Source organism: Chelmon rostratus, chromosome 5, assembly GCF_017976325.1.
Source record: "Chelmon rostratus isolate fCheRos1 chromosome 5, fCheRos1.pri, whole genome shotgun sequence".
NCBI classification, from domain to species: Eukaryota; Metazoa; Chordata; class Actinopteri; order Chaetodontiformes; family Chaetodontidae; genus Chelmon; species Chelmon rostratus.
Window position 1 is genome coordinate 766,924 of NC_055662.1, and position 27,467 is coordinate 794,390.

Sequence of the window (27,467 nt, forward strand, 5' to 3'; positions counted from 1 at the left end):
TCTTGTTGCTTTTTAGATTTTTTGAGGACTATTCAAGATTCAAGATTTCTTTATTGTCATTGAGCATGACATGTCAAAGAATAGATAAGTGTTCAGAACTGAAACAAATCATAAGATAAGATAAGATAAGATAAGATAAGACTTTATTAATCTCACAATGAAGAAATTAACTTTTACAGAAACTCTACAGAACACACAAGGGGTGGGGGGGGGGGGGTGCAAACAGCAAATGAAGGTGCAAATAAAAATAATATAGAATAATAACTAAAGATGAACTCTGTATGTGAACAACTCCAATTAATTTGAGGTAAATGTAGGCCAACTGACATCTGGTTATATAGTAGCGTTAGTTAGTGAAGAGTTACTAACGCTCGGTAACTACGATTATTATCTAAATAGCTGTAAAAATTACTAAAGCTGGCTAAATAAAATACAACTATTGACTCAGCTCATGAGAGGTCAGCTATTGCATTAAAATGCCCCAGTAACGTCAGTAATTTTATCAATAGCTTTGGACTGACAATGAATCGGGGTCAGGGATGGAACTGCTGGGTGTCAGGAACTATGGGTTGCCCCAAGACACGCGTTACTTCCGCATTCTACAAGCCCATCACAAGTGTATGAGGGGGAACTTTGAGAGGGGGGGCTTTACTCTGGTCCAGCAGCCACATCGCTTTTCATGGGGGCCTGGCTGTGCAGCAGCATACAGTTTGGGAGGAAGTGGTGCCTTGGAGGCGGAGTTCAGGGCAAACAGCCCCCGCCAATCTGTGGACATTTTGACTCCGCCCTCGTCCTGCAGCCGACGGCACAGTGGCTGAATGAAAGCTCATCAACTCCTTAAATCATGTAATCCATACCCGGGGAGAAAAATAAACGCAGTCCGTTAGTGACTCAAATTCAAGAACACTTGTTTTGCTTCTTCTATGGTTTTCCTGCAGTGGATATCTGTTGAATGGAGTTTCGAAGTCCGATGCCACTTTTTTCAAGATGAGCGTAAATGCAGCTTTGCGCTACTTTATTATTGCACGGATTTAATCCATACAGCGTTTTTATGAATTGTGAATGTGGACTAGCTAACGTCAGATATAGTTCATTAAAAACATGGGATATTCTACCATTTTGAACTGGAATTGGAAGCTTTCGGACTACATGATCATGTAACCCAAAGGTAAGTACAGCGCACTATGCATTATATTTTAATGGCCTGTCTGAGACTTTGTGATACCGTCTGAACATTATGGGAAAAGGGATAACAACTAGTGCAGCTCACTGTTTTCCTATCAGAATGTGAGAAAACATGGTAACGTTAGGATACAGTGTAATTGTAGTAACGACGTAGAAGAAACGAGTTTAGACCCAAAACACAAAAGTCTGGTTGGATCCAGCTAACTTTGGAGCCGCTGGTCTTTTCCTAACCAGACATTTGAATGTGTCTGGACTCGGTTTTGTCATTCTCTAAAACACTTTGAGCGAAAAGCAGCCCCGCTGATTCCTCTTGCTTCATTTAAAATGCCAGCTATCAAACGAACCCATCACCGTGATCGTAATATTTCAAGAGAAACTGCTTTGTATGAATTAATTCACTTAAATACGACTCCATTAACAGGAGATAAAACGAGGCATTACACTATCACCGTGTTTGAATTTTTTTTTATAAATGAAACTGAATAATCGTCAACCAATTTGACAGACGTTTAAGAAGAGAAAGGACATCAGACAAAAAATGGATTTTTTTTCTCCCTCCTCTGTGGTGACTGTATGGTGATATTTCTGTCACACTGTTGTCCACCTGATTATCTTCTGTCAGTGTCCTCATTCAAATGAGATGAATTGCTTCTACACTGGTACAGCTTTTGCATTCCAGCTGAAGAAATATCTGATCTCTGCTGTCATGCTCTTTTGGCTACACCTTCGAAATGACTTAAATATGAAATATTGTGATAGCTTTTGCCTCTCGAGGCTATCTTCCAGGCTGCACTGCTTATTCCCACCTACAGGAGCCAGACATATGTAATTTATAGTTGAGCAGAAGTTCTGCATAAACAGCACAGCGTTAAGCATACTGTATACAGATCAATCATTTAAACATTCATAAATGTGTTACTCAAGTCTTTGCATGCCACGCACTGTATAGCCTACGTAAAGCATCTCAAAGGATTGAGTGAATTATGGCCTTCAATAGGAAATAGTTTTGCTGATCTGACCCTGTTGAATAAATGACAAATTGGACAATGGTAAATGTTGAAGGGTCAGGACATTCAAATGACAAAAAACACATTTTGTTACTTAGATCTAGCAGTATCTATTTGTTTCGCAGGCTTGGATCTGCCATCACAAGGGATTGGTATATGTTCATTAAAAAATTCAGTTTATTGGAATTGAAAATACAATCTATCATAGAAATAATATCATAATATTATGCTAATGGTATAATTTCAGGCCTTACCAACAGTAAGTGTTGTCATTTATTAGAATATTTTTGGTGAAATAATTTTCACTTTCCACCACTATAAGTAATTATCTTTTCCTTTTATGTGCAGTCCACACAGAAAGTGTTTTCAATGATCAAATGTATCAGTCCACACTGACTCTGAGACATGCATGTAATGCATGTTACTACAGGAACCCCTCATTTTCACGTCTAAGTTTTCCATCCTATTTTTATTTCTCTGCTGCACTTAGTTAAGCCTAATTTCCACAGACTGCTGTTAAACTTACACAAATCTCCTGTTTATATGGTGTATTTTTATCAATCTCGCATTCGTCTCTACTGATTCTTCAAGCGCCTCAGTGTTCCTTTAGCCTGGCAGTTTCACAATTGGCAGATTAAAATCAATGAATCAATAAATAAACATAAGATTTTGTCCTGTAAAGTTCTGAGTCGGCCTCGAAAAAACAGTTTGGCTGGCTGGCCAGTTTAGCTCTGGTCTGGTCTCCACCAACTCCTGAGAAAACTCTCTTCTGAGCTGTTAAATGCTTCACTATGTCCACCAGCTGGTCTTGAACTGTGTCAAACAAGGTTGATGAGAGCAGAGGTTTCAGACCACTAAAACAAAACCATGAAGCAAAACGATCTGAAAAGTTCTGTGGGGCTCATAGTTTGTAATTCTCTTTTAGTTGATCACAGTGAGTGACTGTTTTGAGTCGTAGTCTTTTCATTCAATATTGATGCAGATATATTTGAGATTCAAGTAAATTGTGCATGGGGCTAAGGCAACTTCAGAATGATCAGAAAAAACACAATAATATTAAGTACTGTATTAAGTGAGAAGATAGCTTGTTCTCACTTTAGTATGTTTTGGTGTAGATCAGCACAAGTCTTACTGCACTGAATGGGTTACTGTTTTCAGGCTTTGGTTGGTCTACCCTCAGGGTTTATGTGTGTGTATGTGTTTGTGTGTGTGTGTGTATGTGTGTGTGTGTGTGTGTGTGTGTGTTTGTGCGTGAGAGAGAGAGAGAGAAATGGAAAGGGTGGGAGGAGTGTCAGATATTAAGACATCAACTTCAAGTTGGGTTCTGCTGAAAACCTTGGGCTATCAGGACCAGTCTGGGCCTGGATTACTTGGCCTGTGTTCAGTGTGGGTTTAAAGGATAGATGTTTGTCTTAAAACAGTAATCAAGTGGCTATATGAACACTGAAACCGGTTTTGCTTGCTGTAATCTTCCCCCCAGTTCTTATTGGCCATTAGTTAGACAAATCTGGTAAGTATCTTAGTTATAATCTTTGTAGAATGAAATCTACTTTATGTCTTACTTCCCCTCCCCTGCAGCTCAGCAATGAAGCACTGTCAGATTTCATATTGTGACTAAAACAGTCATCAGTTTTTTAAGATGAATGGACACTGATGAAGCAGTGTATTGGTTTCAGATAAACTTTGGGAAGTATTTTTGCAGAGAAGGAGGACACACAGCACAATGTTGTGAGTACATCTGTTAATTATATTTTAAACCCAAGCCAAACCAAGCCTTAATCCTCATACAGCCCTTTGAAGGTCTGTCTGAACGTGAGGACCAGCCAAAATGTCCTCATTTTCCAAAAATGTTCACACTCCCAGACACTCACACACACACAGTATGGCAACATGGGCTGTTTGTGGCACACTACAAAAATGTGGTCACATTTGAATGAATACAATGAGGTGAGAATTCACGACCCCAGTTCAAGACAGAATCTGCTCCCTCCGCACATCGCTCACATAAACTGCTGACAGCAGCTCGCCACGGCCTGAACAATAAATATCTCTAATCCCTGGCATGTTCCATTGCCCCTGTCCAGCCTCAGAGCCCTGAATCAGTTTCACCTCCAAACAAACAAAACCCCTATTACAAGCCATGTCCTGTTGTACACGATTTATGATAATGATAAAAATATGTAAAAGAGAAGACCTTCATCCTGACAGAAACTCTCCTGGGTTAACCGTGATAGACTAACTTCACTTTGTTTCTGACCTGCAGCACTGCTTGTGCTTCTCTTCGTCCTCCACCTTACCTCTCCCAACAGTTTACAATTTGTAGTGCTTTGTTATAATTCCCTGACACTGAGATTTGATTGATCAGTCACTGTCACTGTGATCAGGCAGATCCTGATGCATCTCATTTTGTGGCCAGTGTGGCTATGAGATGATGTAATAATGTATATGGCCTTTTCTTTGTGAAGTTGGACTTTTTCCCTCTGAGGTTTAAAGTTACAGTTATATTTCTTACTTTACAAACTTTTAATTTATCCTGATGATTGTGGTGGTGCTCTTTAGTTCGAGAGGCAGAGAAAAATAATTTTTGAGGCAGACAATTTGAAGGTAGCAGTACCTTCATCCACATCCGTTTCCTGGTTATTAGCCGGACAGACTGACCTCTGGATGTTACAGAAGTGCTCCCGTACTGAACTTTTATGCTAAAAGTACAATTAACTGTATGTTGGAAAATAACACAAAATAGCTCAGGAATTACATCAGAAAAGCCTCTGAGTCAGTTATTCATGGCAATAATTTACTGCTGGGAATGATATACTTCCAGCGGTTGTTATAAAAAGGAGATCATCCTGTTATGGTGGATTTAAAATGGTTCAAAACAAGTTAGTCAATGACAAATCAGTGTCACCAGCTGATTGCAGTGTCCAGACTACAGTGGACCACATTGGTATCGTTTCGTTCTTGATCCTGTAACAAAGTAACATTTCAGATGTACTGAAATGCGGCTTTTTCTAATCTTTGGCCATATGCCGTCAAGAAGATGAGCAGGGTAGAGGGGGAGGGGTGCGATGAGACATGTAGGTCAGCCTGAAACATGGAATGGGGGTGGGACGTGGGGGGTGGGGGGTGAATCCTTGTTGTCAAAATGCAAGGTAAAGAAATTTGTTCACCCAGCGGTAAAGCACCGTCTGACTGTGCACATGTCAGGAATCATTATGAACCATTGAAGTCCATGGATAAGTGTCTAATACGACAGGCCTGGAATTAAGTCATTTTTAGGGCAAGGCCACTTTGGACAAATACAAATTTATTGGGGAATCGTGGCCAAAATGTAGGAAACATAATGGTGCAATAACAATAAGTGATACTAACAGTATATATTATAAAGCATACAGAGAAATAATATACAATCAACAATTCCGAGTCAGAGTATTGAAAGACAGTATTGAGCTTAAACTCTAATCTGAATGTTTGTCTTTCCCACAAAATGCTCTCTGACTTACAATATTTAACAAAACTAAAATGGTGTATTTAATTCTGTTTATATTCCAAACATGAAACCATCACCCTTTAACCACTGTGACAATCTCTGAATGAGTGCTAAAAACATTTTAAGTTAAAATGACTTATTTAAAGTCTGTCTTAATTACCCATACACCTTTATCCTTATGTTCACCTCTTTGAAAAAAACACACAGTCCACACATCTTCAATACTTGTACACTGTACCAATATATCTGCCCTTGAGAACAACAGAAGTGCATGTAATAATGTTAGTACAGCAGTAAGTTAATAGTCTTGCAGCCAAAACACACAAACATGAAACTCTTCAAAGCTACGCTTGAATGCAGCCCACTGCTCCTGTGTGTCTCACTGCATGGTGCATGTGTGTGTTGAATGAAATATCCGTATTTTAATGTTCGACAGACACTCTTATGCCATGCTAAAACCACTTCTCGTCTACTGTGCACCTTTTTCCTTTTTTTCTTTCTTGTGCTGACTCCTTCAAAATGAAAGCCTCCAAATTAAATATCGAAAAAAAAAAACTATAACACATTTTTGTAACATTTGGGACCCTAGCTGATAATTAGCCAGATAATTAGCCAGATCAACCACTGTCAGTAATCAATACCAACACCCATTAATAGACTGTAAACCATTAATCAAACCAATATCTGACAGCAGTCAATGAACGTCTGACAGCCTCATCATACTTAAGCAGTTACCTAGTGCTTAGTGATAGTAGTGATAGTGATATACAGACACCATTTGAACTCAGTGGAAGCTCCCAGTGCTCTCCTGAAAAAATATTATGCCAAACTCTATTTAAGAAATTTGACATATTAACCATTCCTTATGTGTCTGCAAAAACACATTAGTCAAGAAACCCAAGATAAAATGAATCATATGTCAGCAGTGTTGTGCCAGTTCAAGAAAGGACATGCAAAACTGGCATGTGATAGAAGAGGCATTACAGCCACAAAACGGGGCATCCATTACACTACCTGCTTTTGCTAGACTCAGATCCCATTTAGTTCCTCTGCCCCTGGTAATCTACCATCAGACATTGGTTGATAATGGTTCAGCTTCATCTACAATTAAATGTATACTGCAGCCATTTCATCCTGCCATAAAGGCTCTGAATAGAGGTCGGTTTTCACACATCGTTTAAAGGACGACTGAAACCTGTTGTTTGCTCTCAAGCAAAACAATGGGATTTAACCCTGGTGCTGTGTGCTCTGAGGGTCACCCTTTCAAGCCGTTAGCCAAGTCTCTCTCAAGATATTTTCCATTAAAACAGCAATACTCCTAGGCCTATAGTCAGCTAGGAAAGTGAGTGATCTGGGAGGCAGCTCTTAGAGGGCTACATCATGATGTAGTTATTAGGAGAGATGTTAGAGTGATAGGGCTGCCACGCTTCAGGCACCCTGGACAGTTCGGGGTTCAGTGCCTTGCTCAAGGGACAATGGCACCCCAGCTGTGCCCAGAAGGTGAACTGTCACCTCTGCAGCTACCACTCCACACAGTGCTGGACTTAACTCTTAATTCTGTTACACACAGTGAGCCATAGATTATGTGCAGATGGGGGAGGCCTCTATTTAGAGGGATTTAGGTCATTACTGGAAATGTCATGTTAATGCTGTTGTTTAACCGATGTGTGTCAACAGTTGAACTAATTCTGTTTCACTAGCTGCGTTTCCATTGCCCCTAGAAATGCGCAAATCCTAAATATCGCAATAAAAAAACGGTAATGGAAACACCTATATTTCGAAAATCCTCTCAAATATCACAAAAACATTTTTACGCTCTCATGAGGTGGTTTTACAGAAGTGTCGATATTAAAGTGTTTCGCAAAAGTATTTACACGGCACCGAGGTCAGCGGACTCCCCGTTTCGAGCCGTCCGCATGCAGTCAGATATAACGTCTTGTCAATTTTGTAGTGTATTTTGTATTGAATTATAATTGTTTAATTATTGTTTTCTGGATCTCAATAAGTAGCAGACAAAAACACTACAGCTGTTCCAGCTGTCATGCTGGCTGACCTGTTAAAGACAATCTGACAGCTGTGATCTCGTCCTGTGTCACTTTGCAAAATCTAATCATTCCGTTTTCATTAATAGTGAGATGAACTTTAAAGACACACGTGCGCACAGTTGTACAGCACGGTGTTTGCGATTGTGATGAGTTTGTGCATCTCAGCTGTGTGGGAGACACGCATGCACGCCATTAACTTTAATATTTACACATAATTGCTGATAGAAAATATGTTCAAAGTACACTTCAATTAATTCACAGTCCTGTATTCTGCTGCTGCTCCGCCGGCGCGAGCTGACGCTGTCAGAGCGAGCTGACGCTGTCAGAGCGAGCCTCGCGTAATAACAAAGTGATAAATAATAGGCCATTAAAATCAGTGATCACTCTAAGTTAACAGATCATTTCTTTATTTCATCTTTAGCATTTGTGCATTCAAGTATGCGCAATCCTACAAGGCCAGGAGCATGCATATGCTTTTTAATTAAAAGTACCTATTTGTGTGTGTTACGTTTTACCGACGCGCAGCACGCACACACATCTTGCAGGACGTCCGAGAATTTACGAGAATTTCAACTGGTTCGCAAAACACTGTTCAATGGAAACACCTACAAGTAGCATTTGAACTTTGCCGAAATTTCAGAAATATCGCTTTTATTTTGCGAACAGCTGTAATGGAAACACAGCCTGTGTCTCTCTTTCTCTGTCTGCAGATTATTATTTAATGTCTTCATGAAAAGGAGTCATTTACATATGTTCGCTGTCATTTGAAACATGTCATATCTTCAAGTTCAGATGCCATTTCAGGCCAGAGAATGTACAAAAAATTTTGGTAACAGCCACACAACACAACATTTAATGAAAAAAATTCAAAATTCACATGGAATCAGTGTTAGGTTCAAGTGTTACAAAGTATGTTGCATATGTTGCAGAAATATATTACTTTTAGCAGTGAAAAGGTAATTTAACGTGTTACTAGTAGGATTTTGGTAAAATCACATTTAATACATCAAGTAACACATTAACACCTGAAAGTAAGAGCACTAATGGTTAAAACCATAACCTAGCAAAAAAAGGACAATTACCAGCATATCAACCACCATTTTCTGAACAGACACGTTTCAAACAGAAAGTAACATTTACATTTTGGAACATGAAAAAGCAAATTTAGCACACTACTCAGTCCAGCACAGCATGATTGGAAATGTGGGCCATCGCTAAAGCTCCAGCTTTCAGCAAACTTTTTGATCAAACACCTGTACTACAACTACACACAAGCCAAAAGAAAATGTTTTGCATGTCCCAGTTCATAAAATGTCAAATTCAGTAGGCCAAAATTTATTTTTCTGGCTGTTTTAATCCACAATGATTTGGGCATCAGAAAATAAGTCACATCGACTGAGCCGCAGAGACAGTTTCACACCTTTTCTTTTCACTTAAAATTTCACGCAATGGTCCTGTGACAGATGTTTGAGTAAGAGGGTAGAAGTTCACCCCTCTGTCAGAGGGGCTTTCAGCTCACACCTCCGGGAGAGCTTTGACCAGATCCAGAGGTTGGAGACATTGAGTCCGAATGGACCATGTTCTGTAGGGCTGCCTTGGCTGTAACGCCTCTGCAACATCGCGTGGCAGTTGGGGACAGTGCGCCTGGACTGGCAGACCGGGATGGTTGTCCCTCTATTTAAGAAGGGGGGGTGTGCTCAAACTACAGGGGGATCACACTCCTCAGCCTCCCTGGTAAAGTTTATTCCAGGGTACTGGAGAGGAGAATTCGGCCGATAGTCAAACCTCGGATTCAGGGTTCGTGGGAGTTTGCCCAACCAGTCCACATGTGTTTTGTGGACTTGGAGAAGGCATTCGACCGTGTCCCTCGTGGCAGTCTGTGTGCTTCGGGAGTATGGAGTCCGGGGCCCTTTACTATGGGCCGTCCGGTCTCTGTATGACCGGAGCAGGAACTTGGTTCGCATTGCCGGCAGTAAGTCAGACTTGTTCCCAGTGCATGTTGGACTCCGGCAGGGCTGCCCTTTGTCACTGGTTCTGTTCATTATTTTTATGGGCAGAATTTCTAGGCGCAGCCAAGGGCCGGAGGGAGTCTGGTTTGGGGATCACAGGATCTCATCTCTGCTTTTTGCGGATGATGTTGTCCTGTTGGCTTCTTCGAACCAGGACCTCCAGCATGTGTTGGGGCGGCTTGCAGCCCAGTGTGAAGCAGCTGGGATAAGAATCAGCACCTCCAAGTCCGAGGCCATGGTTCTCGACTGGAAAAGGGTGGCTTCCCCCTTTGGGTTGGAGGAGAGCTCCTGCCTCAAGTGGAGGAGTTTAAATATCAAGGGTCTTGTTCACGAGTGAGGCAAGGATGGAATGTGAGATTGACAGGCGGATCGGTGTGGCGGCTGCAGTAATGCGGTCGTTGTACCGGTCCGACGTGGTAAAGAAGGAGCTGAGCCGAAAGGCAAAGCTCTTGATTTACTAGCTAATCCATGTTCCTACCCTCACCTATGGTAATGAATTTCGAGATCTCGGATACAAGCGGCTGCAATGAGTTTCCTCCGCAGGGTGGTGGGGCGCTCCCTTAGAGATAGGGTGAGGAGCTCTGTCACTCGGAGGAGCTCAGAGTAGAGCCGCTGCTCCTCCACATCGAGAGGAGCCAGCTGAGGTGGCTCAGGCATCTTTATTGGATGCCTCCTGGATGCCTTCCTAGGAGGGTGTTTCGGTCATGCCCCACCGGGAAGAGGCCCCGGGGAAGACTCAGGACACGCTGGAGGGACTATGTCGCCATGTCGGACTCACAGTTTTATATCCTTACATACCATGGTTGGTTGGTGTGGTTGTCCGTGATCCGTGCTGTGAGGTGGTGGCCCTCCCCTGTACACTCCACCCTTTCCCTCAGAAGTGTAGGCTGTATGGTGTAGAAGGCAGCAGAGAAATCAAAAACCATTATTCTCACAGTGCTGTGCAGCCTTTTCCATGTGAAGGTTGATCTGGTCCACTGATGGGCTCATCAGGGGATGGACATGGACAAGGACATTGATAAGGACAAGGCTGCTCCAAGGTCTTTGTCAGGTATGATTTAGGTACGACTGGCCTGCTACATCTGTGGCAATGGGACCATGTAGGATGTGCTCCAGGCTCAGCTTAAACACATGTTGAACTATCTGGTCTACACAGGACTTGATAAGCCTTGAGCTGATACTGACCCACAGCCTTTCTCACCTTAATTCTTCAGTGTTCTTTCCTCGCTTTGTTTGTAGAGAGGGACATACAGTACGACTGTAAACAGAATGTTATGGTAAGGGTAGGTGAAGGTTGGGGCAGGGTTTTAAGGCTAGACTCTACTGATATTGTTCTGCTCCAAATGATCCTTTATCCTCACTCCTGTAACTGTTTTTCAAACCCTGTTCTAGTCCTGGTGGGTACAGCATCCTCTACACAGATATTAGTAAATTGACTGTATTTATATAGCGCTTTTCTAGTTTGACAACCCCTCAAAGCACAATACAAGCCAGCATTCACCCATTCACACAATGGTAGCTAGGCCACCTGCTCATTACAAGCATTGACACACTCACACCGATGTACAGCATTGGGAGCAATTTGGAGTTCTGTATCTTGCCCAAGGGTACTTTGACATCTTGGCTGGCAAGGCCAGGGATTGAACCACTGACCTTGGGCGGCTGCTCTACCTGAGTCACAGTCACCCCAATAATTGGTTATACATTGTGTTACACTGTCAGTGTCCTCCTTGTGAGCATCACAAAGTGCTTCCCACACAGTTTTATCAAAACAAGTTCTTCAAAGCCTCCTCAGCCTCATTAGACCATCTTTTCACTGTGCAAGTGACAGCTGACTGCCTGTGTTGAGAGGTTTGTACACAGGCAATAGATGTACCAGGTTGTGATCAGATCTTCCCAGGGGAGGGAGAGGTGATAAATTACATGCCTTCTTGGTGTTGACATGAAACAAAAAATAAATTTGCCTGGAAAATTCCTATAGATTGAGAGAGGTGCATAGAAATACTTTAATAAAAACAGATTTAGTGCAAGAAATAACTGTATTGTGGGTGTGTGACCTACAGTGTAGCTGACTTTATGCGCTTCTGCCAAAGCCTATCACAAATGTATGCATGAAGTAGCCTCCATGCAGGTGGACAATCTCTTACAGAAAGATAGAAATAACTTTATGTAGCTTATTACATTTGCTGATTTTCCAAGAACTATACGGATGTGGTGAAAAAGCTCTGCAAGTAGTATAGGTGCTGGAATAAGCCACTGCCACTTTAATTGATCATTACAAGTTTTGTGCATCAACTTAGTCATGACTCAAGACTGTACAAACTGAATTTCGTATGAATCCATGTAGCCAATTTTGAAATATTATGAGACCTTTTGCAGTTGTTGCCCCTCCTACTGGACACTACTGACACAAGTTTCATGTTTATGGGAGAGACTTTTGTTAAGATGTGCAACACTTCCTGTTTTGACTGTAACCTACAGGATGTTGTGGTTTTATAACTTTATAATAATATAATATAATATACATTCAAAATTTAGAATTTCTTTGCATCATCAGTCCATAGATTCTGTGTACAAAGTCTAGTTCAAATCGGACTCAGAGCCAAGGAGGAGTTGAAAAAAAACAGAATTTGCTTATTTTGCAATTTGTGCAAAAAAATATTGGTGACCTATACCGTGACTGTGACCGTTACCTGATTCAGGTAAATTCCTGTGTGCATGCCACGCCAAAAAGCAGCACTTAACCCCTTTGCCTGGTTTGTTGTTCAGTCTGTGGCTCTTGTGTTGGAGGCTACTGTCTGGCTCACTGTGACTGTCTGCTCTGCCTATGATTAGATGCTGAATGTGTTAGGCAAGCTTTTATTTTCTGTATAAAAATAAGGTCTCCATCTATATAGACTGATACCTGAAAGGTCAAATTCCTTGTATGTGCACACATTCCTGTCCAATAAAGCCCATTCTGATTCTGTTTCTTATTATTCTTATTCAGATAAAGCTGGTTTCATCACTTCAGTTCAGCCCATGTCTATAGGAGCTAAACTTGACTTAAGCATGCATGGTCAGACTTTCCTCTCAGAAAAATTAGTATGAGTCATTCTTTAAAGCAGCTGAAAATGACAAGTCAAAGGGTCTAAGGTCAGTATCAGTTCCATCACAGATTGCTGCTGCAGGGGGGTACAAGCAAAATACTTCTTAAGATTTTTGAGTATAAATGACTTACGAATCATCAATATTCACTTGTTTGTAAATATTGCTTTATATTTATGGTTGATTTTGTGATGTATACTTTCTACATTTTTCACCTTCTATTGTTTTCACCAGTTTTACTAGTAGCAGTTTTTGCTGGTTTTCTTGTATGGCGTTGGTTTACAGTAATTTTATACTGATTGTATATTAACATGTTCTTCTGGCTTTTATTGGAATTTATTTGGCCAGCTCAGTCTGTTTGTCCCTTCCCAGAGATTCTCTGAATAAATGAAAGGCGAAGAGTTTGCCAGTCTGTGCAAAGTTGAATACTCTGGTTTTCTGAATACACCCACATCAGGATTTCCACCCTCAATACAGCTGTAACAAACATCACAGAGATTTATTATTATTAACCAAACTAGCTAATTGCTTAATAGTAGTTCTCTGTCCCTTTTGTTTAGTAAAAGCTTCATGTGTGTGTCTACTACAAGAGATCCTCAGCTCATGCAGTCAAGATGCTTTGGAAAGTTTGACAGTGAGACGGCAGTGTTGATCAGTGGTTGTTATGTCACAGGGCTATTCCAGTTATTTTGCTTTTCACTTCTACAGAGGTTAGGGACTTTTTGAAGTAAAGCCTGAAGAACATACAGTTCATACAATACTAACCATGATGAATGGTAAGTATTGCATATTGTCCACAACCTGCAGTGAAACACAAACATAGTGTATTATTTTGTCTTTCGGTTCATATTTCTAACCCTCGCCTCCTCTACGTCCTTGTAAACCTCGACCTCCTGTTCCAGCCCATGGTTCAGCTCTGGCCAGAACTGGGCAGGCCCTGTTTGCCTTCAGTTGGAGTGTACAGGAATAGTAGAGGCAGATGGTACCACAAAGCCCAACATTTTATTTGAAGCCGAAGCTCTGCATAGTCATTACAGTGTGGTCTCTTGGTAGCCTGCATTTTTGTCTGCCACAGATGTGGCTGTACTTAGCTCTCTGTCAGTAGTTAAGCTTGTAGATGAATGGTGAACTAGATTCCTCCTCCTTTACGTAGGAGCTCTTCATTGTGAATGCAGCCCCTGAAGACCAAGCTAGTTCATGTGTCAGTAGATGATTTTATCATTACGATCGATACAATAACCACCTGGGGTTAACTTTCTCTATAGTTGTAACCGAATGAATTTCTCCACTGTGACATTAATAAAGTATAAAGTGTAAGTCTAAGTCTATAGTGCCATATATAAAATGCACTACTTTGAAATGTGGTCTAGGTTTCTAAATGTATTTTTTTTTATTTCTCACATTAAGTTAAACCAAGTTTCATTCAATTGAAATTGACTGTTTTCCAATGTACAGACAGAAGTATTTGGTGACAATCTGAGAACAAGATAGTTCCGTTTAGGATTTTTACATTTGTTTCTGGTTACATTACTTTAAAATTTAACCTGAACGATCGCTGTGACATCATATTGCTCATCACAGCCGCACATCTACCTGTACTGTCATTAAAAATGTGTGGCTCCAGGTGACACTCTGGCCAGCTTTAAAATGGTGTGCAACTATTGCCTCGGTTCCCCAGACACCAGGGTAGGATTGGTAGGAATGGACCATCCTGAGCAGGTGGTTAACAGAGACACAACTGTGTGGACAGTTTTCAGTGTGTCTGTCTCAAACCGCAGAATGATTAATTAAAACAAGTCTGACGTGCGCGTAAGCACAGAAGGTTCTGTGGTTACCTGGAAGTAGTCAGATGGCATGCTGTTGTCTTGATTGTGTCTGGAGACAAAACAGTGCATATTACAATCATTCCCTGTATAACAATAACATTCAGTTATACAAGTTTCCTAGAAATTATGTTTATTTACAACTAATTAACAACAGCAGATACATTTTGAAGGAAATGCAATGCTGACAGAATCATGGTGTGTATATACATAATGAAAAATGTTGTTGATTAATGTACCTGCCAAGTTGTAAACATGTTGATACTGATGTTTTTATTTGTTTTCCACCAATTGAGGCTGTCTTTCAGTGCAGTATCCACTTGTAGTGACTACAGTATGATTCAACTTTTTTATTGTTATTGAACCCTGGATTCAGGTGTCACATTCCTGAACTTTGTACATCCAACATCCAGCCCAACCAACTCCAGTGCAGTACATAAAATGTAGATTCACTCAAACATTGACTGTGAACATAATCCAGGCAGTGACTGTGTTTGTCAGCACAACATAATTATGAATGCAGATTTGTTGTGAACATATCTCCCTTTCCTGGAAGCCTGGTTTCTGGATGTCCCTGTCTGTAACAGCAACTGTTTCTCTACTGAAAAAATACGGCTAAAAGTCATGGCTTAGCTAATTGCTAATTGTTTGCTAAGATCTGCTTTCTAAATGATTTATAAGTTTGAACTGAAAAGATATCAAGAAGCGACAGTGTATAAAACAAACCTCCCCAGTACTAATGTAAGGATCGTGTTCAAATTTCATTCGTAAAAGATATATCAAGGTTGGATTAACACTAATCGACGATGGCTCTAATGTTGTTGTCATACAGAGAGGAAACAATGGATCTAGAGCAAGTAAAGTATCAGTGGAAACTGGAAATTAGTGAGTGACATACCTCCATAGTGTTTGGATCACTCAAGACAAGCCCTGCATTGACGTTGTTGTTTATTATTTCAAGTATATGAGGATGTTATAGAGTCTAGAGATTTAAAAAGGATTTTGAGATGAACACCAGAGATATATCCAGAGAATTAACTAAAATTTTTAGATAATTAAAATGTTAGAGATCAAGCAGCAAGATGTCTCTCTGCCTTGTGTTCACTCCCTTGTCTCTATACACCTGATATCTGTTAGCTATTGCATTAAATTCAAAGTTAAAGCCAACCTTGCTGAGATCCTGTGTATAACTTAAAAGGCTTTGAATATAATGTAGGTAGACATTGTAGCAGTCAGGCTCAGGAGGGACTGACAAGGTGACAAAAATTACAAACAAAAGCAATATTGATTTTTGAATTTTTATTATATATTCTTTCATTCATTCATTAGGTAACAACCTGATGCAGACATGCAGTATTCTCCACTCAGTTCATCTAGACGTCTCTGAGTAGAATTTGTCCCCTTTCTCTCAACCCCCCTCTTTCAGAGATGGATTTGGGGATGTGGGCCCACACTGGTTCATGTGCCTGTATTGACTCTTGGAGGGATCAGAGTGGCTGTTGGTGAGTGACCCCCAATACGCCCAGGATGCCAGGATGCCCATCACTCAGGACAACGCCCTCAGCATCCTTCCACTACTGGAGGACTGGCATGGGGCTCAGACCACAAGAGCACAGCTGGATGACAACCTGAATCAGGACAGTTCTGGCTCCAAGGTACTTCACCCCCCACCCCCCATTTCTATTTTAATATGAAGTAGCAGTGTATTGCTGCTATGATAACAAAAGATTCAAAATTGCCTTTATTGTCATTGAGCATATCAACAAAATTTACATTGCAACCCCCGTGTAGATAATAAGGAAGAAATTCCTAACCACACACTGTAGCTAATGGATATGCTCCTATGATGTGTGAGAAACAACACTGTCACTGGCATGTGATATAATAAAAAATACACCATTACACTTGTTCAACACATGTAACTCCTGATGTAAACAGCCGCATTGATTACAATATAAACATAGCATCTGCTCTGTCAGATGGGTGCCAGACAGAGACTGTGACTAAAATGTGCTCCATGTACACACCCTGCATACAGCACTCTAAATATAAATGTTGTGAAATGAAGAAATAATCTGGTAAAATTTAAGCATAAAGGGAAACCATGTAATGTTTCAAAATATTAAAACAAACATGTTTTTCATCAAATGTAATCCGGCATCATTCACTGATTCTCCCTCTTCTCCTTGCAGCATGTGGACTCCTACCAGAATGGGGAAGGGGATAGTGTGTGCAGTAGTAGCAGTGTCAGTAGTGTTAATTTGGAGGACATGTCCCTGTGTGTAGCTGCCATTCAGAAGTTGGTGGAGTACATTAAGTTTAACTTCATGGAGGGTGACACAGCTCCATCAGCCAGCCTGTCGTCCTGCAGGGAGGGGTTAGATGTTGAGGTTCATGCTGTTTCCCTCAGTAAAGACAAGGCAGATACTGCTGAGTTTGGCCTCAGCTTTGGGAACATTCCTATTTTTGGGGACCCTGACAGAAGAAAGAAGGGGGGTCCAAGGAGGAGAAGGGACCAGAGCCCCATTATGGACGTGGGATGCATCTGGGTGACAGAGGTGAGGAAGGGGAGCCCAGCAGCCCACTGTGGGAGGATCAAGCTGAGAGACGAACTGCTTTCACTGAACGGGCAGCTGATGGTGGGAGTAGATGTTAGTGGAGCCAGGTAAGACTGGTTTAAGGTTCAGTATTTTATTTTAAAGCTTTTAAAACAAGACAGATTGAAGATTAAGTATTGGCATGAATATATGTATAAAAAAATAAATTAATTGAAAATAAAAGTCATCATAAAAGCATAGACAATAAAAAGGCTGCCACGAAGTATTGAGTGCTGTAAAACAGATCTCAAACAATGACCAACCTCCTACTCCTCTAGACACGTCTAGATAAGCAAGAAATGGTTTCCAGACGGCAGAGAATTTTTAGAGAATCAGTTCTCAGGAACCTGACTCTTTCCACCTGAATGACTGAGCACATGTCAGCCATCCATCTTTGTAAAGAAGGGGGGCTGGGTGATTTCCAGTCCCTCAAAATGAGCCTTTTGGCAACAATCATACCGAGTGTCAAAGGCTGTTGCATGGCTGCAGGAACGCACAAAGCAGGTTGTGAGCAGCCAGGGATAGCAAGTCCAGCGTCTGGTTGAACAGACCTTTTGTAAACATTGGAATAACAATCAAATGTTTTGCACCAGAATCCAGTGAGTAATAGGCAGAACTAGAAAGCATGAGACAGTGTGCCCTCTATCACTTGACATCTATCACACAATGATGAAGTGGAAGGGTAAATCTTATGTAGCCTAGAGAAATGAAGGCGTAGGACAACTTTAAACTGAGTCAGCTGGTGTCTGCTAATAACTGAACAGCATCGTATAGCAAACAATGTATTGCAAAAATCTTCAGAAATGTCTATGCCCAGTTCACCTCTCCAAGCTTCTTTGATTGTCACAGTTGACACTAAAGTATGATGACCAAACAAAGATACTGACACGGAGACAAGATGCCTGGAGTCAGGGGGGATTATTTAGAATGTTAATAAAAATTTGTGCTGCTCCAGAATGGTGTCAAAATTATGAAATTTTGATTGGACGCAATGCTTCACTTGTAAGTAACAAACTTCTCTCTCAATTGACTGAATGAAGTAAACCATCCATCTATATATAAGGCCATGGAAATTAGACCCTTCCCCCTCCAGGCATGAAAAGTATTGTCTGACCACGGTGGTGCAGAAGCGTGGTTGAAACAAACTGCCACATATGCAGAGGTCTCTGGTAGATTTAGAACACTTGTGACTTTGTTTAGAATTCTGAGATAGTTTTTCAGTACAAAACTATGACTTTTTATAGCCCCAAGCGTTCCAGCTTGGAGAAAAGCATGGCTGGCAAGGAGTTTGTAGCAGAGGCTGCTTCCATACACAACCACAAGGGGGCCCCAGAGGCAACATCACCTAGAGTACCCTGCTGCCCATATTTAGAACCCTGATATTTTGTAATGGTAATATTAAAAACAGGTAGGCCCAATCCCCCTTTGGAGTTGGGCTTTTTGAAATCCTGTGGTTTTTATAGTTCCAGATATACAACAAAGTAATGGAGTCGAACTCTCTAAAGAAGGCTGATGTGAGAGAAATTAAAGATTTGAACAAAGTTAAATAAGCCTTGGGAGGGAGACCATTTTAATTGAATTAATATGGCCCTGGATAGGAGTAGGAATGTCCAACTCTCTATGCTTTGTTTAAGTTTTAAGATGAAAAAAAGTTTATTTGCATATTAGTTTCCAGTGTTATAGTGATATTTCCGGGCCAAGGTAGCCCAGGTGATCTTTGACCAGTTAATTGTATATTTAGATAATCTGCCAAAACAGGTGATTAAATCTAGGAGAGGGGGAACAGATTTTTAGGACGTCTGACAAAGGGCTCTAACACAATGGCAAAGATGGCAGGTGAAAGGCGACAACCCAGCTGAAACTCCTTACGTTTCTTTAATATGGGACAGATAGTAACCTCATTAGGCAATGCTTTATTGCTCTTAGAACAAGAGCTCATTCTGAGGAAGAATAGGTCGAGGACGTCATGAAGTGCATTAGAAAACTCACAACCAAATCCATCAGCCCCAGCAGACTTACCAGAGAGTTGAAAAAGTCATTTAAATGAGATTAAATGGCGCTTCATTTAGAAGTGTAGAATTTCCTGTGAAACTCCTTAAACCTTAAATCATTTAATTCTGTCTGTCAAAGTTCACAGGTTTATTCAAACGTAACCCAGTAACCTCTTTGCTGAGTGTGAAACCAATGGCTATGAATTTATCTAGAGATACGCTCAAACAAGATGTGGCAAGTACTTCATACAAATAAAGAAAACTCAAATAACAAAAAAACACTCCGAAAGGAGGATGAGAAAAGAATAACAAGGGCATCTAGAAGTAAGTCAGAGATCTTCCTAAAGTAGAATGGATCCTCCGTGTTGGGGCCGTAAATATTGAGGAAGGTTATATACCTGCCACAAGTATCTGTAGTCATTGAGGTGAGTTGGAAGGAATATTTTTCCTAAAGAGAATAGCCAAACCTTGGAATTAAATGGTGAGTGGCAAAGCTGTGATATCCAACTACACCTCAGTTCAATTACATTAATGTGGGTTTCCTGCGGACACATCATATCTGCAGATAGAGATTTTAAATGTCTAAAAACTTTTTCTCTCTTCACAATGTGACCAACACTCCTGACATTCCATGAGACTAGTATAACATCGCTGCCACCTATCTTAATGTTATCATGAGACCTTTGCATGAACAAACACAAAGGCAGTTCAATTCATCTCAAACAGACTAAACAGTAAAAGGTGACTGTCAGCCTTTTGAAATAATCACCAAATTCTGTGTTGAACCTTTTTAGCCAACTTGTTTCCAACACATCAACATATATTTTACACTTATTTTTGTAATGTATGATATAATAGATGTAATTTATAAAAAAATACACACTCATTTTTGATAAAAAAAAAACAGAAATTCTGATTATTTTGACTATGGTTATGATCTGAGGCACATAAATTGATGTATTATCACAGACTGGCATATGTCAAAGTTTAGTCAGGACACTGTTTTGAAATAATGTAAATTTTTTTAATGGCAGCAAATAGTCACACCCGTTGTCCTCCCGGGTCAAAATTGACCTGGTGTGGTTTGACTGTTTATGAAGCATGAAGTATAAATGTGTGTGTGTGCGTGTGTGTGTGTGTGTGTGTGTGTCTGTGTGTGCGTGCGTGCGTGTGTGTTTATTGTACTGGAAAGCACAATAGTATGATCCATTATACCACTTATTGTGGCCGGGTCAAATTTGACCGGGAAGACCACAGATGCTATAAATTTTAATAAAACACACATAATTCAAAGAATATAGTCATAATTAAATTTACTTGCAAAGAACATAGCATGGAACTATCCATGTCATTTTCAAGCAATTATATGAGAGAAAACCATAGTTATGATATGCAAACACTTGAAAATGGGTCAAAATTGACCCGAAGACAACAGGAGGGTTAAAAAAAACAAACAAAAAAAAAACGTGCAAAACCTAGTACTACTACCTATGTTTAGTAAGTGATTGCATGTCGAGATTACCTCCATCAATAGAGGTGGAAATATGAGGAACTATTGGCCCGTCGATGTAAGGGCTGTAGTTTCCCTTATGATATTTGAGCCTGTATTGAATGACAGCATTATCCTGTCAATGCTTTTTTCTAGTTACCTGGCTGACCAGTGCTGGAGTGGAGGCTGTATCTACCTGATCATGCTGCGGAGAGTCAAGAGAAAGGCTCCTCTCCCTCCCTGTGGCAGTGTTAATGCTCCAGTCAGCAGTGACAGCTGTGAAGATCAGCAGCAGGAAAGAGCTGCCTCTGAGCCCTCTGACATACGTACACGCAAATTTGGTGTCATATCACGTTCCTCCTTTATTCGAGACAACAGAGACAGTACTAGCTCAGAACTCCGGAGCTGTTACAACAGCGACAACTCTTCTGTTCCCCTTGATGCACAAGCTAGTCTTCCAGGTGATGACTCAGGTTCCATCCTCTCCACCGATACACCCTCAGAGGAAAGCTCACACACCTTTCCTCAGGTGGGAACTGTTCTGCAGCGTCTACATAGCGGAGCCTCTTCCACACTGCCTACAAGGTGTCACAGTCAGCTGTTAGAATACAAAATCGATTCTTTCAGCAGTGAACCTTCAAGCCAGGTAAGACACACTGCTGATATACATGGCTACTTTAATGCACAATTACACTAGGACAAGTGAGGGATCATGTTACTCGCTATCTCTCACACTGCAGAATCACAATTTTTATAAAGTTGAACAGTAAAATGCATTCAGTTAAGATACAGCTTCAAGAAAAAGAGGTACTGTAAGTTGAAAATCAGTTTATTTATACATCAAACGTATGCTTACTCTTTGGTCAACACCTGGCATGTCAGAACTAAGGACAGCATCAGAATGGGAGAGAGAGACAGAGGGCGAGAGGGTAAGTGAGAGAGTGGGGGCACAGGACAGCAGTATGAACCTGAACATCATTTGTAAATCATGCAATGTATGCAACATTCTTTAATCAGCTTTTTATTACCACGTTTAATAACAAAAGTGGATCGAAAAATTGGAATGGTCTATATCAGTGAAAATTGAGAATCACTGATTAAAATAATAACAAAATAACCACTACATGCAGTGACTGCCTCTGCCTCTGACAGCCTATCAGCACAATTAAAATAGAGAGTAATAATAAAATAGAGTCTGCAGTCAAGCATGCGTTCACTTGTAATGACTAATTATATGCCAAATGAGGTGTTTGGAAATAGTAAAAGCATAGTATATAGTAGAATACAAAGTAAAATTCAATAATTCCAGTAACAATGCAGAATTCCAAATATGAGACTTATGTCCATCACTTTGATTTTAAGCCTTCCCCACATGCCTGCTCTGGCAATGCTACAGTAGGCCTATCTGAAGTTAGTAACTCGATATAAATATTACTAGGACATAGTTGATATGAGTGGTTGTCCACTTATCAGTAGGTCGGTGGTTCAATCCCTGGCCTCAGCAGTCTACATGTTGAGGTATCATTGGGCAAAATACTGAACCCCAAATTGCCCCAGCGGGTGGCCCGGCCATCGTATTCATGTGTTTGTGTTTCATGTTTTACATTTTAAAACACAGAATTGTGACTAAATGCTAATTAAAATATAAATGGATAATTAAATAATAAGTCATTAAAATAAAAAATATTTTTAGTGGTGGAGTGGAGAGGATGAATTGACGAGTCTCACTGCCTGAAGAAAGAAGTTGCTCTGTAGTCTAGTGGTACTATTGTGCCTCTTGGCAGATGGCAGCAGGGTGAACAGGCTGTGGTGGGGGTGAGTCTCTGCACAGGAATGTCACCTCGCCAATATTACTGATGCTTGCTCCAATGTTGTGTGGGCTGTTTTAATTACCTGCTTCAGCCCTCCTGTCCTGGGCCATCAGCATTCGATCGCAATTTGTGATGTTTCTAGGATGTTTTCTACTGCTCCTCTCTGAAAGGCAACAAGAACTTGGCATGGGGATTTTTTATTCTCCTTGCTGTTTCCTTGAGAACATTTATGTTTGGGCTGTCTTTACCAGGGTAGAGGTGTGTCATGTCCATAACATTGATACAGACAGGGTGGTTGTGTCTTTCCTCCTTTTTTCTAAAATCAACAGTGAGCTCCTTGGTTTGGTGATTTTGAGCAAAAGGTTGTTCATACACCACCATGCAAGAGTGTTGATTTCCTCCCGATATGAAATCTCATCTTTGTTTAAGATACCACTGCTGGTGGTAGTGTCATCCACAATCTTTGCAGCAGGGCTCTCTCCATGTCTGGGATTGCAGCCATGGATCTACAGTGCAAACTGGAAGGCGCTGAGATAAGAGTCCTGAGGTTCTTCGCTGCAGCGCATCGGAGCCGAGGAGGTGGAACCGCCACAGAGTCATAAAATGTTTTCATGTGTCCTACATACTCCAAAGGACCTCAGTCTTTTGCCAGATCGAGATGACTTTGGCCCTTCCTTCCTTCCAGGGCATCAGTGTTAGTGGACCAATGCAGTTTATTCAATTCAATTCAATTTTACATTACTTTACATTGAGAGCAGGTACAGACCAAACTCTTTATCTACAGAGACCCAACAATTCCCTCACGAGCAAGCACTTGGTGACAGTGGCAAGGAAAAACTTCCTTTTAGGAGGCATAAACCTCGAGTAGAACCAGGATGTGGGTGGGCGGCCATCTGCTTCAACCGGCTTGGTTAGAGAGAGTGAGAACGAGATACAGAGATATAGAGAGAGGTTCTGGGTTGGACAGAAATCACACTTTTGACAGCTGTAATAGATTTATAGGTATACAAAGTGAACATGGTATAGTATATGCCTGTGTGATAAATTTATGTATGTGATGTTTTAACATATTAATAGCAGATAATATATGAACATAGTAGGGACTAATGATCTAATAATAATGGTAGCATTGCAAATAACATTAAAAGTTGCAGTGGATGTAGGTGTGGTAGGTGGTGGTGTAGGTGGCAGGTGTAATCAGTAGTCCAGGTGTAGCCGCTCTCCCTTCGGACCTGCGAGACAAGAAAGCACAAAGACTCCGGGGAAGAAGCCAAGTCAGTAACATGCCTTGGTAGGACAGGAATGCATACAGATGGAGAGGGAGAGAAGGACAGAGGTTTGGGTGTCATTGGAAGTCCCTCAGCAGCCTAATCCTATGGCAGCATAGCTAGGGGCTGGTCCAAGGCAAGCCTGAGCCAGCCCTAAGTGTAAGCATTATCAAAAAGGAAAGTTTTGAGCCTGCTCTTAAATGTAGAGAGGGTGTCTGCCTCCCAGACAATAGCTGGAAGATGGTTCCACAGGAGAGGAGCTTGATAACTAAAGGCTCTGGCTTCCCATTCTGGTTTTAGAGACTTTAGGAGCCACCAGTAAGCCTGCATTCTGGGTTCACTATTCTACTGGGGTAATATGGGTACTATGAGCTCTTTAAGATAAGATGGTGCCTGACTATTTAATGCTTTGTAGGTAAGGAGAAGGATTTTAAACTCTATTCTGGATTTTACAGGCAGCCATTGCAGATCGGCTAATATCGGAGAAATATGATCTCTTTTCCTTGTTTTTCTTCGAACATGTGCCGCAGCATTCTGGATTAGTTGGAGAGTATTTAGCAACAAATTGGGACAGCCTGATAAGGTAAGTGGGTAAGGAAGTGTAATAATCCAGCCTGGAAGTAACAAATGCGTGGACTAGTTTTTCTGCATTTTAACCGCTAGTAGTTCTCGGTTGACCATCATATTTTCGTTCTGCTGGAGATAACCTACGTGATAAGTAAGCGCAGGGGTGAATCTTGTTGTCATCTGTGTTATGTTGGGAAAGTACTGCTCCCACTCCCTCATTTGATGTATCCACCTCTACCACAAACTGCTGTGGATCTGGCATGGTGAGCACGGGTACAGTAGTGAAAGCCGTCTTCAGACGCTGGAAGTCAGTGTCTGCCCCTGGAGACCACTGAAATACTGCTTTAGATGATGTGAGAGTATGGAGGGGAGCAGCAACGGTACTGAAATTTCTGATGAATTTTCGATAAAAATGAGCAAAACCCATGAATTGCTGCAGTTTCTTTTGCTTTGAGGGAACCGGCCAATCAGCCAATGCACCCACCTTCTCTGGATCCATCTGGATCTGTTTTTTGGTGATCACATACCCCAGAAAGAGACTCTCTTTGCATGGAATTCACACTTCTCTGCTTTGATGTAGAGTTGATGTTCTAATAAGCAGGTCAATACCTGGCGGATGTGGTGCTGGTGTGATTTCAAATCTGGAGAGAAGATCAGGATGTCATCTAAAGAACAAAAACAAAACCATTGATGTATTCCCTTAGTATGTCATTTATGTACCCTTGAAAGACTGCTGGGGAGTTAGTCCGTCCGAATGGCATCACCAGGTATTCATAGTTTCTGCTGGGTGTATTGAAACCCGTTTTCCATTCATCCCCCTGTCGTGTGTGGATCAGATGGTAAGCTTTGTGGAGGTCTAATTTGGTGAACCAACAAGCCTGCTGCAAAAGTTTGAAAACAGAGTTTATTAGTGGCAATGGGTAACGATTTTTTACGGTGATTTCATTCAGTGGGCTGTAGTCAATACAGGGTCGGAGCGACTCGTCTTATTCTTCACAAAAAAGAATCCCGCTCCAGCGGGAGAAGAAGAAGGGCGGATAATGCCATCTTGAAGAGAAGCCTGGATGTATTCATCCATAGACTTACATTCCGGACCAGAGAGGGAGTAGAGCCTGCCTATGGGAATGGGCGTTCCCGGAAGCAGCTCGATTGCGCAATCAGAGGATCTGTGTGGGGGCAGAGATGTAGCTTTGTCTTTTCTGAATACCTCCTTCAGATCCCAGTTAAACCGTGGAACCTTGGCCTGGTCTGGATACCGATCCCTCTCCTCTTCTGATGGCAAGGTGGAGTTAGGTATCTGGCTTTCGTACTATAAAGAGATTCAGATTGATTTGTTTGTTTGTTATACAATCCCCAGAATTTTCCCTGTCCCCCAGTCCATTTGTGGATTGTTATTCTGGAGCCAGGGATAACCCAGAATGAGGGAGTGTTGCACTGATTCGGCTTATAGTTTCTTGGTGATTGGCATCTATGGTCATTTCACAGGGTTCAGTTGAGTGAGTCGCTTGGAATATGAATTGTCCATTTAAGGCGCTAGCGTTGATAGGGTGAGTGAGTTTTTTAACTTCTAACTGATTTTCCCGAGCTATATGCCAGTTCATGAAGCTCTCCTCAGCACCAGAGTCTATCAGTGCCTCTAATTCCAACAGTCTGTTATTTAATCGTAAAATTACCTTTGTTAAAGTGCAAGGAGGTTTCAGCTGTGCTGTGTTCCGGCTCACCACCTACCTCCTTTTGGCGGTGAGCGTTCCCTTTTACCTGGCAGCTTGCTAGTTGAGGTCCCTGCTCCCTGCAGTAATAGCAAGCTCGTTGACTTACTCGTCGCAGTCTCTCCTTCGGGTTCAGCTTGGCTCAACCAATCTGCATAGGCTCTTCGGTACCAGAAGGGGGCGATGTCGGAGCGGGCAGGTGAAGGGGTTGCTGCAGGGAAATTTGAAGTCCCTGGAATCCCCCGAGAATTTTTTGGGAGGAGTGAGGTGTGGAACTCCTAGAGCCGGGTTGGCGATGGGAGGAATGGTGGCAGCTGGCTTGATCGGAGGCTCTGCGGCAGGAAATTCTCCAGGTGATTGTTCATGCGGAGGAGTTGTTCCATTAGTAGACTGATCTGAGTCATCACGGTGTGCTGGAGATCATGTTGTCGGTCCGCAAGGTCTTTCATAAAGTTCGACCATTTATAAATCAAAAAAGATGCTGAAAAACTGATTAATGCCAATTTCAACATGAGTCGGTTACTGCAACACACTATTTACTGACCTTCCGAAGAAAACCACAAAGAGACTTCAGCTCATTCAAAACTCAAGTCAGCTATTAACCAGAAACAAGAGGAGAGAGCACATGTTTCCAGTTTTAGCTGCTCTGCATTGGTTTCCTGTAAGATTTTGGATTGATTTCAAGCTTGCATACAAAGCCCTTAATCTGTTAGACCAAGATACATTGCTAAATACCATGTTCACTATTTGCCTTTAAGAACACTGCGACCATCTGCTGGTTTTTAGGAGGTTACCAGCAACAGCCGAAATCAGAGATGCAGCCTTTTCAGTTATGTTCCAAAACTCTGGAACACACTACCCATAGATAATAGGGAAGCCAGCTCACTAAATATTTTAAGATAAAGCAAAAAACATATCCTTCACCTTTCACAAACTATGCATTTCCTGATACAGGCCTGAAACTTTTGTGCTTGGCAGAGAAACATAACTTAGAATTTGTTCCTTATAGTCCCCATTAACATTGACAGCCAGAGATTACCCCAAGACAGCTGTGTAGAGACATGGACCTTCATCACCATGATGCCTGAATTAGTTTTAGTCATGCCATGTCAGTCTGTTAGGACTTGGAATGCAGCCATCCTATCAATGTAATAGATGATGAATATCACATTAATAAGCCCAAAAAATGTTTCTGTAGGAAACCAAATTACCTCTGGTGAAAAAAAACATTACCAAAGTGATAAACAGACATACAGTTGTAATATCATAAAAATAGGAAACACCTGCAATAACTGAAGAAATAAGAACGATATGAAGGTTTTCACATTTTGGCTCCCGGGTGCAGGTCCAGCAGCCAGACATTCAGCAGTTCAATTTGTGTACAGATGCTTG

At 41.3% G+C, this 27,467-nt stretch overlaps 1 protein-coding gene across 3 annotated transcripts in view; it reads left to right on the plus strand.

Annotated features, from left to right (window-relative positions):
• Positions 1-1,072: 1,072 nt before the first annotated feature.
• Positions 1,073-27,467, plus strand: part of pdzd2 (PDZ domain containing 2) — a 57,799-nt gene continuing 31,404 nt past the window's right edge. For all 3 annotated transcript variants that reach the window (XM_041937960.1, XM_041937962.1, XM_041937963.1), the window contains exons 1-4: positions 1,073-1,168; positions 16,070-16,298; positions 16,836-17,308; positions 20,877-21,366. In XM_041937960.1, coding sequence (XP_041793894.1) covers positions 16,179-16,298; positions 16,836-17,308; positions 20,877-21,366 — 1,083 coding nt within the window. In that variant the 5' untranslated portion in view covers positions 1,073-1,168; positions 16,070-16,178. The remainder of the gene's footprint in view (positions 1,169-16,069; positions 16,299-16,835; positions 17,309-20,876; positions 21,367-27,467) is intronic.